A 13,787-nucleotide genomic window follows, 5' to 3' on the forward strand; every position below is an offset into this window, starting at 1 on the left:
TCTGAATCGAGGTCTCCATTAAACACTCGAGTGTACCTTTATCCTAGCACTTCCTCCCAGAGCCCCTGATCGTGTGTGTGTGTGTGTGTGTGTGTGTGTGTGTGTGTGTGTGTGTGTGTCCCTCCCAGGAGCAGGAGAATTCCCCAAGTCCCCCTTCCCCTTCTGCTAGCCTTTCCCTTCATTCCCAAGGTACACAGTGGCAGACCCAGGCCGACTGGACTCTTTGGAAGGCACTATGCTAACTCCACTAGAAAGCAGAAAGGGGCTGAGCAGGAGGCCTGGGAGACACCTGCTGAGCTGCTTTTCCCTCCAACAAGCTGTCTCCAGGACCTCTTTTCTCTTACCTGCAGGCTTTCCCACAAGTGCCTTGTGTATTTCTTGGGCTAGCTGGTTGGAAACATCTTCTGCCAGCATTTGGAGATTGGGAAAGCTGATGATCCCCACAGAATGTTCCCAGGCCTGAAGGCAACCAGCAGGATTTCGTCAGAGATGTCAGAGCTACAAAGCAAGGCCCTCTCTCCTTGCCCGCCCAGACCAATTGCCCAACTTATTCTCCCAGGAGCATCCCAAAAGCCACCACATCACCTAGCCTCTGATTTCCACTGTCCCTACTCTCGTATCTGTGAATTCTTCAGCTTTCTGCTGATTTCCAAACCCACAGTCAACTGGGCCCTAGACATTTTCCCTGAAATTATGCCCCTGAAACATTAAACACACGTAATCGAATCCATTGCCTTCCTCCCAAATCGGCAACATCTTTTCTCATTGAACAGCCCTACCAAGCACAGAATTGCCCTAGTGAGAAATTTCAAAAGTGACTCTCTAGGTCTCCCTCTCCCTTACCTCCTTACCCCATCAGTTACTCTGTCTCACTGATTCTCCTTTTACATGCTACTCAAATATGCAGCTATCACAATTTTAGTCATGCAATTATTTTCTTCAAATTTTTAAAAGTGGGATTGCAAGTTAAAAGAGGGGGTGTTGTGTTTTGTTTTGTTTTGTTCTTAGTGCATTGTTACATATTACTAACTCACTCTCCAGAAAAAAGTTTACCAGATTAGCCTCCAGGGGCTCCAAGGGAGAGAGCCAGTTTCTCTACACCCACATGAACATTGAACACCGTCATGCTTTTTCATCTTAAATGAGAAACTGTATAGAGAAAAAATATCTCAATTTCAGTCTTTTGATTACTAGAATAGATAACCACTTTTGTGCTTCTTAAATTGCTTGTTTTTACTTGTAACTTGTTATTCTATTAAGATTTTCATGGTTTTCTTACTTACTTTAAAAAGTTCTTTACATATAAAAAATGTTAATCCTTGGTTCATTATACTATGGCAATTTTTTTATAATTTGTCATTTTGTCTTGGAACTTGGTATTGTTTGGTTTTGCTGTATAGAAACTGAAATTCATGTGAAATGAAATTTTGACATCTATTTCTTTGTTTTCTGGCTTTAATCCAGGTTTAAGAAATTCTTTCCCAGTCCAAGTTGTTATTGTCATTTTTTAATCTCCTATTTAATTTTTTATTTCCCTAAAATTCTTCCTTACCTGTCCCTTCTCTATTTCTATCTTATCTAGTCAGATATTTCCTCAGACTTTTTTTCCTTATCATTTAAGATACTCTTTAATAGTATTCATGACTTTTAAAATTCTTTGTGGGATGCCAGACCCTTTTTAGAGTTTCTCCTGGTTTCTGTAGTAATCCTATTCATATGTCTGTTTTCATTGGAGTCTTTTCACTTTGTTCTACTGTGTGTCACAGGCCAAGTTCACTAGTCCTAGGGTGAGGCTTGCCCTCTCCAGATCAACGGTCAGACTGCAGTGACCAGCCTTGGCCCAGGACTTGAATTCCAGCAATTTCCCATCCCAGGTTCCCACCGGGAAGGTAAGCCGCTGTGCACATAACTAGTAGCCTCTACAAAATGCAATTTTGTTGGGCTCCCATGCAATACTCCCACTCACCAGCCATATTAAGTTATATTCCTGCCCAAAGACCTGACCAAGTTTTTTTATGCTGAGATCCTCTTTCTAGAAAAGGTGAGAAAGTCATCAAAATTCCAAAGGGAAATCATTTCAGTGTGTTTCCTTGCTATAGATACTATATTTGTTAAAAAGTAAAAACCTTTAAAAATTGTCTCTATGTTAAAAGACGCTACACACAAAATAAGGAGGCAAGCCAAGGGTTGGTAGAAAATATTGCAGTGCATCTAACTAACAAAGGAATAATATACAGACTGCACCAATTAATGAGAAAAAGACAAACAACCTGATTTTTAAAAACAGGCTAATGAAACAAGTAACTAATAAAAGATAAAACAAATAGCAAATTACTAATAATGAGGAAAATGTATATTGAGATTACAATGAGATATTTTATACTTTTCAAGTTGGTAAAAATGAAAAGACTGATCATAAATGTGGGTGACAGTGAGAGACCATGGAACCCCCATGCTCTGATGATGAAGTGTAACTTGGAAGAAACTCTTTGAAGAAGTAATTAACCCAATCCAAGAAAGGTAAAAGGGCACATGTGCTACAACCCAGCGATTCCACTCCTAGGTGTGTTCTCTGGAGAAATACATGTACACATAGGGGCATGGAGAAAAAATATGTCTGCAGCATTATTCGTGACAGTGAAAATTGGAAAAAACATAATGTTCATCAATAGGATCATGAAGGAATAATTTGTGGCATATATTTATATAAGGATACAATATAGAACTGAAAAAGAAATAAGATTGCATGTATCAATGTGGATAAACCCCAGAATGGAATGTTGAGTGGGAAAAGCAAGTATTACGATGTGAGTCCACAAAGACCTGTGAAATTATGTATAAATAACATAATAATATTACTTGTGGTTATAAAAATATATCCATATTATTGTATAATTTATAAATAGTCTCACAGGTTTTTAGAACACATTATAATACCCTTTTTCAAAATCTACATTTTATATATATATATATATATATATATATATATATATATAAATAATTTAGCAGGCTAGGAATTACCATTGGAGGAAGGTGGAAGGGGGTTGAGCTTTAGAATGGGTGCACAGGTGGTTTTAAGTTATCTGAAATGTTTGATTCCTTTTATATGGGTGGGGAGTACTTGGGTATTTATTTTGTTTTGAAAAAAATTTTGTATCTGAATATTTTTACATTTTCTGCCCTATAAATAGACATAGTTGCCCCCTTTCTTTTGTAAATAAAAAAGCAGTACATCAGAACTTTGCTAAAACTACAAAAATGCTAGATGATTGTTAAACACTATTGCATATAGTAAGTAGACCTTCAACAAATATTTGATAAGTGAACACATGATTATGAAACACTCCGTATGCAGAATAATGGCCAAATGTATTGCATGCTGATCTTGTGCCCAATGCTGGGACACACACCTAGATTCCCACTAATCCTCACAACAACACTTTGAGATTCATATTGTTATTATTCCCACTTTACAGAAACTAAGGCTGAGACAGAGGGTAAGCCCAGAGAATCGTTAATCCTCAGAGTAAAGAGCTGAATTATCTCACGCAAACCCAAGTAGCATGTGCACGTCTAAGAAATTTATGGCTACCACCTGGAAAACAGCTACCACTTGGAAACTTTAATCCCTGGAAAGAAAATGTCAGTCCTTTGGCTAGGAACTTCTATGGTAAGATTATTTCCCTCCCCAGGAATAAGAACTCTGCCATGATATCTTCCTCACAAATTCCTGTGCCTCCTCCCTGCACTGGCAAACCCCTCAAAGACCAATTTGCAGGCAGTTGACTCAGAAGCATCTAGATTGTCTTCGAGCAGTGGGACTCCAGGAGGCACTCTACAATAAAGCAAATTGGGCCACTGTGAGTTGAACAGTAATTGTACTCTCAGCCAGGTCCTCCCAAGGCTCACACTCCTTCCTGGGACAGCAGTGGGCACTTCTGGAGGCCGCGTTAACTCTTTCAGGCCACTGGGGTGCTGTTTGATGCACGGAGGCAATCATTTACTGAATGATACCATGGAGACCCCAAAGAGTTAAGGCAGCTTCCAACAGGACCTAATTTCCCCCCCTCCCAAACTGGGACTTGCATGCTGGGAGAATATTGCTCAATATTTTAAAAAACTTTTATTTACTCACATTATCTAAGCTGCACCATGATGCCTTGTGGCTGTCCCTCACGTGGAAGAAAGGAAAAGAAAATGATGCTCTAGTCCCCGAAGGACAATAAGGAATAACAAAAGCTCTTGAGGAGATGGGAGAAAATCCCAGCTTTTGAATGACAGAGAACCTGGTTGGTTTCCAAGTATGACAGCAATATTATTACTTCTCCATTACTGCAGTTTGGTTGTTTAATCTTTAAGTGAGCTCAAAACATTTCAGAGACTTTACATGAATTTCGCTTGCTAGTATGACACACTTGATTCTCTTTTGTAAATTAAAAAAAAAAGTTAACACAACAAAAATGTTGTTTCCCAGAGATGGGAATAAACCATGTTGCAGGCCCCACTCTGAGGGGTAGAGTCAGAAAGGACAAGGAAGGGTGTTGACTCTCACCACCCCTTCTGGACACCACACTTGGAAATAATTGTTAGTCATTCTTGTTATTATATTTAATGCTACTTATTTCTCATCCGATGTCATTTGGGTCTATGTTTGGTTTCTAGGAGAATCACACACTTTGTGCATGAACTCTGCACCACTGGCCAGGCAGTTAGCCTAAGAGTACATACCTGTCTCTGTGTGTACATGTACCATGTGCACACACACACGCACGCACACAAATACTCACTTCAAAGTACAATCAACTGAGTGTAAATTTCAATAACTCCACACTAGGAAATGAATTAATTCCTTACCATGTTACCTACTGTTCTGGTTATATATTACTATATAACAAACCACCCCAACATTGACTTGCTTAAAATAATAGCAATCATTTATTTTTCTCATGGACCTGCAATTTGGGCAGGGCTCAGCAAGGACAGATTTCTCTGCTTCACTCAGTTGGGACAGTTAACGGGGGCTAAGTGATCCACAAGATGGCGCACTCACATGGCTGGGAAGTTGGTACTGGCTATCATGAGCAAGTACACCTGCAAGGTCAGGGGCTTTGGTTCCTCTCCATTGGCTTTTACATACAGCCGTTTGGTCTTCCTCACAACATGGCAGCAGCGTTCTAAGAGTGGGTATTCCAAATGACAGGAGGGAGCTGCAAGTCCCTTAAGGTATAAGACTAGAAATGTCACTTCTGCCTTTTTGTATTAGCCCAGCCATCACAAACCCATTCAGGTTCAAGGGAAGGGGACAGATGCCATCTCTCAAAGGCAGAGGGGTGAACCCATTTACAGCATCTCTAATCTACCACATCCACAAATCTTCCTTTTTTCTCATGTTGTCACACCCCACTGGTTGTTTGTCCTAAATAGTGAGGAGTTTTATGCTAATTGCTGTGGATTCCCCATCTCACTGCCTGCTTTCTTTCAAAGTACATATTATTAGAACAATCTTCAACAACTACATCTAGAGCTCTCACTCCCCCCATATCTACGAGTATCTCTGGGCAACATGAGGACATGAAGTTTCCTGTGTCCCAAAACAAACTCAGTGGAAGGCCAGCAGGATCTGCCCATACTTGCTAGAGGAATGCCTTCTCCTCTTAGTGTGAAACCCTATGATAGGAAGGGTTCTAGAAAGAACAAAGCCCAAGGCTCTTGGCAAGAAAAGAACAACCGTCAATTGAATCCTTCCTGAAAACACTGCTCTGCACACTGATAAGTCCTTGGCTCTGTGCTGCTTCCTGTGTGATGCAATAAAACCTCCTCCTTGTCTGAAACCCCCTGCAGTCAGCTCAGCTATCCAAACATCACATGTGTAGGAGGTAGCATTCTTTTTGTCCCCAAAAGTAACTTAGATACTAGCCAGACAAAGCCAGGTTCAATTGTCCATTGAGTCATGGGACAGGGAGAGAAACCAGGGGTACTCTGTTCTATGAACCCCAGAATTATTTGAGGGAGCCAAGTGGTTAACAACACAGGCCTGCACAAACTGCCCAGGTTAAGTTCTGCTCCCCACTAACAACTGGGTGATGTTGGGCCAAGTTATGCAACATCTCTAAACCTCTCTTTCCTCATTGTAAAGCTGGGATAAGAAGAGCACCCACTTCACAGGGTTATTGTGAGGGCTTATAAACACTAAACAAAATATCTGGTTTAGTCAGTTAGAGCGTGGTGATTACTAGGTACCATCAGTGAAAGCGACCACTTGACCTGACTTAGAACTCCCCTTTGACCTGTGAAGGGGAGTGATGCAGCCTGGTGCAGGAGGAGAGCCTGCAGTTCTAGAAGAGCACTTTGTTTCTGACTCACCTCCTCAGGGTAGCTCCCTGTTGGGGTTCTGGTGCCCTGAGACTATTAGGCTCTTCCTTATTACCAAGACAGCAACCACAGTGTTGAGTGGGTTCACTCCTTAACAACCCTGAAGTTGTTCTTTAACTCTGGAGATGAGCCAATGAGGCTAGAATTTAATATAGAACAAATCAAGCTCATCTTTATACTTGCCTAACAGTTAATGCAGATTGATTTTTGTCATTCACAATGATAGGGATAAGGGAAAAGTTTATCCTCTGCTATGGGTTTGGAGGAGTCAGACATGAGAGAAAGCCAAAGAGGCTAAATGGAGGTTCTCTGGGGGAGAAAATGTCAAAGAAGCAGCTCTGAGGAAGTCTGCTACACAAAGACAATACCTAGTGTCAGATCTCAAGACTTACTAGGTCGAAGCAGGTGACAGCCACTCAGGTGGGACACCCACTGTCATCAACATTCTCTGGAGCCCTAACTACACATGGACCGCCCCTTCCATGCTGAGTTTGCCTGATAAAGAGTCTGACCCGGGTAGGCAAGATTCCACAACCCTGGAACATCACCCTTTCCAAGTGGGGGCAACAATTCAAAATCTCTTGTTCCTTGTCTTAGAACAAAGAATATTCCAGATCATCATGATTTTTCTTAGCCCTAAAGAGAAAAAAGCAAGGCATAGAGTTGAGATCCACCAGAAAAAGTATTCCAGGACTTTTTTGATGAAATCAGAGCTCAGTTGGGCCATGGTCTCTATGACAACCAATATATGTATAAGGCTTTGACATTAACAGCCACATTTCACAGGACATGGCATAACTTATTAAGTCCTGATATTTTCAAGGGACTTCTTTATAGACGGTCTTAAAGAACACTGTTTAATGGTTATAAAATTTAGAACAGCGTGGTTACAAGCTTGACTTCTGACACAAGGGCTTATATTTCAATGGATATTTTCAGTCTTCATCTACAGCTCACATTTTATCTTCACTATATCCGAAAAAAAAAAATCTCTCACTTTCTCCATGTTTCTTTCCACTGTCAACTTTTAATTAAGAAGCCTGAGGGCTCTGGCTCTGGCAGGGTTTTATTAGTCAGAACTTAATAGAAACAACAAGTTTATAGACATGTAGGACTTAATAAAAGAATGTAGATTTTTAGATGAAAAGCCTATAATATTCTGCTTCTCCAGGGTACATCAGAGGTGGGCTCCAGGGATCCAAAACATAGCAAGTTGTGTCAGTAGTTTGGGGGATATGCAGTTAGTATCCTGGAGGCGGATGAAAAGTTAATAGGGAACATGTCTGCTTTCCATGTACCATGGACTTTACAAGCATCATCTTATCTCACCTTCACAGTCTCCCAGCAAAGTGTTATTAATCTCACTTTACAGATAAGAAACTGAGATTTAGTAATATTCAGTAATTTGCTCAAGGATGCACAGCTAATAATCAATGATTTTAGGGCTTGAGCCTTACTCTCTCTGACTCGAAAGCCCATAGACCATTATGCCTCCAATTACCAGAACAGGATTTGGGAAATGGACAAATATCAAGGTTCAGTTATAATAGGAACTCTTTGCTATCCTTGGGATCACAAGCTCAGATGCCTATAGGGTCAGATAACATAAATGAGTAAAGTGCACTGGGTGAGAGACGTTAGGGGGTGAGGGACTGGGGTAAACTTAGAGACCAAGACCATCTTCTGTTGAAAAGAGCTGTCCTTAACCATGTCTAGCCAATTATTAGTATTACAGCTACCAAAACTTTCAAGAGAAACTGCAAATCTGATTTTCAGGTAAAAACTTTCCATTTTGAAAAAAAAAAAGGCCATTAATTCATTTCTAACCCCTATAAGCAAAACCACATTCTGAATGCTATTTGATGTCCTCTGCTCTGGACTGAACTCTCTCTGAGGGTAAAACCTTTATCTGTCTTCTCTATCTCATAGCCCCAGGCCCTAAAACCGATTATAGGAATTTAGCAAATATTTTTACAACAAATGAAGGGATTCTCAAACCAACAATCTGAAGAGAGGCATAGAAATACCAAGTCCTGGCTCTCAGATGCAGAGTACTTTCATCAGAGCTAGGCTGCCCAGGAGAGGGGGGTGGAGGGAGGGGAAGATACAGTGCAATGGATGGACCCATACACATGCCCAGTGAATTTTGGTCAGGGTGGGAAGCTGCTCACATTTTTCCTTTCATAAGACAATGTTGATCTGAGAACTGGGTGACATTCAGCTATCTCCCAGAAACTGGGGTTGTCATAGGAGGGAGGCTAGAAATGAAAAACATGAGCCATCTCTCCTAACCTAGTTCTTCTTTTGCAGTACAGTCCCTATGGCTCAGTTATACAATCTGTGAAATGGAATGAATGGAGTATACAAGTCCAAAACATGGAGGAAAATAATGAGTTAATGAACAGTAAGTTATTTGACAATTATTTTTACATAAAAACATGCCTAAGTATTCAATGTGGCTTATCAATATGATCCCAAGAAGACTCTGAGTCATCTTTGGAAATCCTTAAATATTTCTGGTTAATAAGTTAGGTGAAACATTAACAAAGGGGTTTCCTAATAAAAACCTGCCTAAGCCTCCATCTGTCCTAGTCTATTTTCAATGTGCAAAGTATCTCATATTCTCTGGGCTTTGATTATAGAACTATCTTTTAAATAATAACTCAAAGCACTAGTAAAGCAAAAACTAAATCCTCATAAAAAGAGGTGTTTCCAACTCTATAACCAGCCTTCAATATATCCAACTAAAAGGCAGGCCTCACTGTCAGGAGCTTTGTTCCAAGGCAACAAAGGAAATCCCTGTACCCATGCGGTCACCAGCTGCAACTAGCCAGGGTGTTGGCCCAGTGGACAGGCTGGACTTCTCCTGTGTGCCTGTAACCAAGGAAGGGAGCATTGCTTTAGGTGCTCCCCACCAATTAATTATACCTCAGTTGCATTATTGGCACATTTTGATGTCTTGGCCCTTCCAGGCCCTGGTGTTGGCATGACTGGTGTTTGAGGTTACCAGCGATCCCTGTGCCTCATGTCTCAAAACACACACTCCTTTTCTAGTTTCCAAAGGAGCTGGTCTCTTCTCTGGCTTCCAAGCTGGGGTTGTGACTGAACAATATAACTTTCTAAACTAAAGAGACAATATTAAGAGCTGACTGTCCATCCATTCCATGCCCTTCCTCATCCTGGAGGTAAGCCTTTCTTACCATCTTTATTAAATAGCACAACACTCTCCTCTGAGCAACCAGAGATCACTTGTGATGATATTGAAACCAACAACTCCAGTTTCCAAGCATTCCAAAGCATTTCCAGAGCACTGTATCATCTACTTACAGTTTTAAAAATAAGAATACTGACCTTTAGGAACAATGGGAGAAGACTCAACAGGCTCTTCTGACGTTCAGCAGGGCTCCTATGAACCAACTGCTGATATCCCAGAAACTTCCTTTCTAGCATCTCCCAGAGAGCTGTGGGGCCCTGGGAATGCCTTCCATGTGGGAAGTCAGGCTGAGCAACATCAGGCTGGCCTTCATTTTGGGAAGCTGGATCCTCAGCTTTGTCTTCAGCCTTTGAAACATCTTCCGTCTCCATGACTTAGCAAAGCAGATCTGAATTCAGAACAAAAAAACAAAAAATGAAAAGTCCTGTCACAGCACTCCCTGATGAAGCTGGTTGTGGAACAAGGTACTATATTCATTCAGTCCAGTTCCTACTGACCATGGTTCCTCTAAGAATCTGAAACCAACTAACATAGGAAGACTTTTTAAAGAAGAGATTCAGATTTAGAGTGACTCACATATATTGACAATCTAACATGTGCTGGGCTTTTTACACAGACTCTCTTGAGAGAGAGAGAAGTATTCTGATTTTCTCTATATAGTAAGGAAGCCAACTGGGCCAAAGGGATATGAGCAGCTGAATGTCCAGTTGAAATGAAACCTTTAATACCAAAGCCTGCTTTCTTATTACCTGATGCTGCTCCTCTTTGAAAGGCTGAGTAAATAGAAGAGAAGTGTGTAAATGTCTTAGCAATATTTATAAAAGTGTATAATTCTATATCTTCAATTGTAACTTCCTTCTATGCCATGAGTCAAAGATTATAGGTTCTTCATTCTCAGCAGTATCTGGTTCTGGCTATTTTTGGAGGACTTTGTCCTCAAAATGACTTCTTAAATCCCCACGTAACTTAAAGATCCTTCTCTATTAGTACAAACAGGAGCAATTTGTGCAAGAGATCTCAGGTCAGTAGGCATAAGGACAAGAATTTGTACAATGAAAATAGCCAAAAACCAATTTGCCAGATAGATAACCTCAAGAAGGTACCTTTATCTGTGTCCTTGACTTTTTTTTTTTTTAAGATTTTTATTGGGAAATTGGAGGATGGGAACAGTGCTGGGGAATTGGAAGAAGGGGAACAGACAAGTTGCTGTCCTTTTGTTCTTCAGTCTAGTTGTGGAGGATGGATGTTGCTTCACTGGCCCAAGTTGGCACCATCATTGCGCTCTTCCCAGGCGAGGCAGATCAGTCGCTGGCTTCTGGACGGCCGCTCACTGCAGCTGCTGGCCGCTCACGGTAGCCCATGGCAACCCACTACAGCAGGGGCTGCAGCCTACGCAGTCAACGGCAACTCACGGCAGCCCACCTCCAGGTTGAGCTGTTGTTCAGCATCTTAGCTGTAGAGGGCAGTGTCACTGGCCCTCATATGTGGGATCCGAACCGGGGCCCTCTGGCGTCCCAAGCCAGCTCTTAACCATTGTGTCACTCAGCCGGCCCTGATAATTCTGTGTCCTTGACTTTTCAATTGCATACTCTTGTGAATCATGACTGACCGAGCACCAGAAATGTTTGTTTGGTTTGGTTGTAAGGAGCAGAGGAAGCTCTGAGTAGGCACCAGGCTGTTCAGGCCCTCTGCAAGAAGCCCCCACCCCCAAAACACAAGGTCACCATATAGGAATCCATCCAGGAATCTGGTCAGCAACCAACAACCACGAATCCAGGGGTAGCAACCAGACAAATGGGCACACAGAGTGGGTCCACCAGTGTTTTGTTCTGGGCTACAGCAGCTGAGGGGGTATAGCATGCTTTATTTTTAGCCCAAACACACACCCCTTGCAGGCTAGCATGGGCGTTAACTAAGGATCACATGGCCAGACTAGCCATCCCCTCTTCAAAACTTCCTCACTCTTCATGTAAAAAAGCTCCACATGTTCCTGGCTCTTCTTCCATCTCACATGAATCATTTTCTTTTTACAAAAGCCATGTCAGTTCAGTGTCGAAAACTGGGAAGGAACAAAATATCAGGAAGAATATCAAGGTTGCCCATACCCAGAAAAATGACTGTTGATATTCCTGCTTCAACCTATGAATATATAGTTTAATTAAAACACACTGATAATATTGTTGAGGGAAACTTTTCATTTATACTTTTGCTTTCATTGGTTGGTTGGTTGGGCTGGAGATTGGTGGGGGTTTGATTTGTTTCTTTTTGGGTTGACCCTCAGGGGCAGGGAGTGGGGCGCCTCACACCCCTCCGCCCCAGCAGTTGCTTCCTTGACCTGGGCCAGGCTTCTCTATCGTTTTGGTAGTTTATCCACTTATTCCTTGGACCTCCACGCCCCACTGCCAGTCCCTCCTTCCTCCTCACCTCCACCCCGCCCACCACACCTACGTAACATCACGGGTCCTTATAAAACCTGGCACAGGTGAGAGATTTCTGAATGCATGCATTTGAAGTTTGACGAATAACCTTCTGTATTTTTTCTGCAGCTCACTTTTTCACTCAGCATTACACCTTCAGACTTAACCATGTGGCTCTGTGTTTGTCAACTTCATTTCCTTTAACTGCTGTCCTGTGTTACAAAGTGGGCATCACTTTGTAAATGTGCCTATTTGATTTGTTCACTCTGCAGTGACAACAACTTCCCGTACTGCACTCGGTCCTGTCCTGGACATTCCCACTCAGTTCTCCTCATGAGCTTCACATGACTGGCTCTGGCTATGAACATGGGAGCAGAAATGCTGAGTCAAGGATATATACCTGCTCGATTCAACCATGTACCAGCAGCTAAGATGCTTCCGGAAAGCTGGCAGCACACCCACACCACTCCCCTCCCCACAACACACACACACACACACACACACACACACACACACACACACAGGGAGAGCTTGTGAAGTCTCCGCACCCCTGCTTGGCATCTCATCCACACTCCTGCTTGGCACCACCCACTTTTTAATGTTTGCCAATCTGAATGAGGTAAAGCAATCCCTGGTTGTCGTTTTAATTTGCATTTCTCTAACCTGCTAATGAGTCTGAGCTTCTCTGTCTGCCTGTTAGCCTTTTCGATTTCCTCTTCTGCAAACTGACTATTCATAACCTATGCTTATTTTTCCTTGCCTGTCTTTTGCTTGTTGCTTTGCAAAAGTTTATTCTAGAAATTGGTCCCTTGTTGGTTTTAAAAATTGCAAATATCTTCTCTCAATCTGTTTTTTTTTCTTATAAATTAGTTCATAAGTTTCTTTTTTGTCACAAAAACATATCATGAATATTTTCCATGTTGTTAAAGATCCTCTATGTCTTTATTTTTATGGCTGTGTGGTGGCTTAGAACCATGTGGATCGTTAATTTAACTAATCCTCTACACTTAGGCATTCAAGTGGTTTCCAATTATCCACTAGTATAAACAACATTGTAATGACAGGTTTGTGCCTAAGCCTTTGCATATATTCATGATTAAATAACAGATTGTAATCCATTCTTAAATTCCTAAAAGGAAATAGCAGACAAATTTTTCAGGCTCTTGACACATATTTCCAAACAGCCTCTCCCCAAACACCGTATCAATGTATAGGCCTCTCACAACGAGTGTACAAGAGTTTACACTTCCTTAGTTATCTTATTTTCTTAAAAAAAATCTTGATGATCTGCGTATTTTGTTGTAATGTGAAGAGTTGAACAAATTTCTGTCTGTCAGCTGCTCAGTCTCCTTCAGGATTCTCTGCAAGTGGCTTTTTGGAATCAGACTCTACCTGACTCCATGAGTACCCTAGGGGAGATCTCAGCTACTTCCCATGGCTTTAATTGCCCCCTGAGAGCCACATATCCACTAAACATTATCTCTGTGAAGGAAGGCCAGTGTGACCATATTAGGATAGGTACAGTGCAGGTGCTCAATAAAATGTTACTGAATAAATGAATGAACCTCTATGCTGATGGCACCCAAACTTCTCTGTAGCCCAGACCCCTCTTCTAAACAAGTTCTTTTTTTTTCTCACTCAAAGATGTCTACTTGGATTTCCTCCAGACTCTGAAAGTCACCATGTTCCATCAAACCGCCATCCCCATCACCCACAGAGCCAGGCCCAAGTCAGGCATGGACATCCCAACTCACAGTATGGCTGTTAGAGCCAAGTTAAGTGTC

General features: G+C 41.7%; 1 protein-coding gene across 3 annotated transcripts in view; it reads right to left on the reverse strand.

Moving 5' to 3' along the window:
• WDFY4 (WDFY family member 4) overlaps positions 1-13,787 on the reverse strand; it is a 323,059-nt gene that overhangs the window by 292,509 nt on the left and 16,763 nt on the right. For all 3 annotated transcript variants that reach the window (XM_019655081.1, XM_019655082.1, XM_019655080.1), the window contains exons 2-3: positions 9,724-9,974; positions 345-459 (exon numbers count right to left, since the gene is read on the reverse strand). In XM_019655081.1, coding sequence (XP_019510626.1) covers positions 345-459; positions 9,724-9,957 — 349 coding nt within the window. In that variant the 5' untranslated portion in view covers positions 9,958-9,974. The remainder of the gene's footprint in view (positions 1-344; positions 460-9,723; positions 9,975-13,787) is intronic.

Source organism: Hipposideros armiger, unplaced genomic scaffold, assembly GCF_001890085.2.
Source record: "Hipposideros armiger isolate ML-2016 unplaced genomic scaffold, ASM189008v1 scaffold_235, whole genome shotgun sequence".
Classification (NCBI taxonomy): domain Eukaryota; kingdom Metazoa; phylum Chordata; class Mammalia; order Chiroptera; family Hipposideridae; genus Hipposideros; species Hipposideros armiger.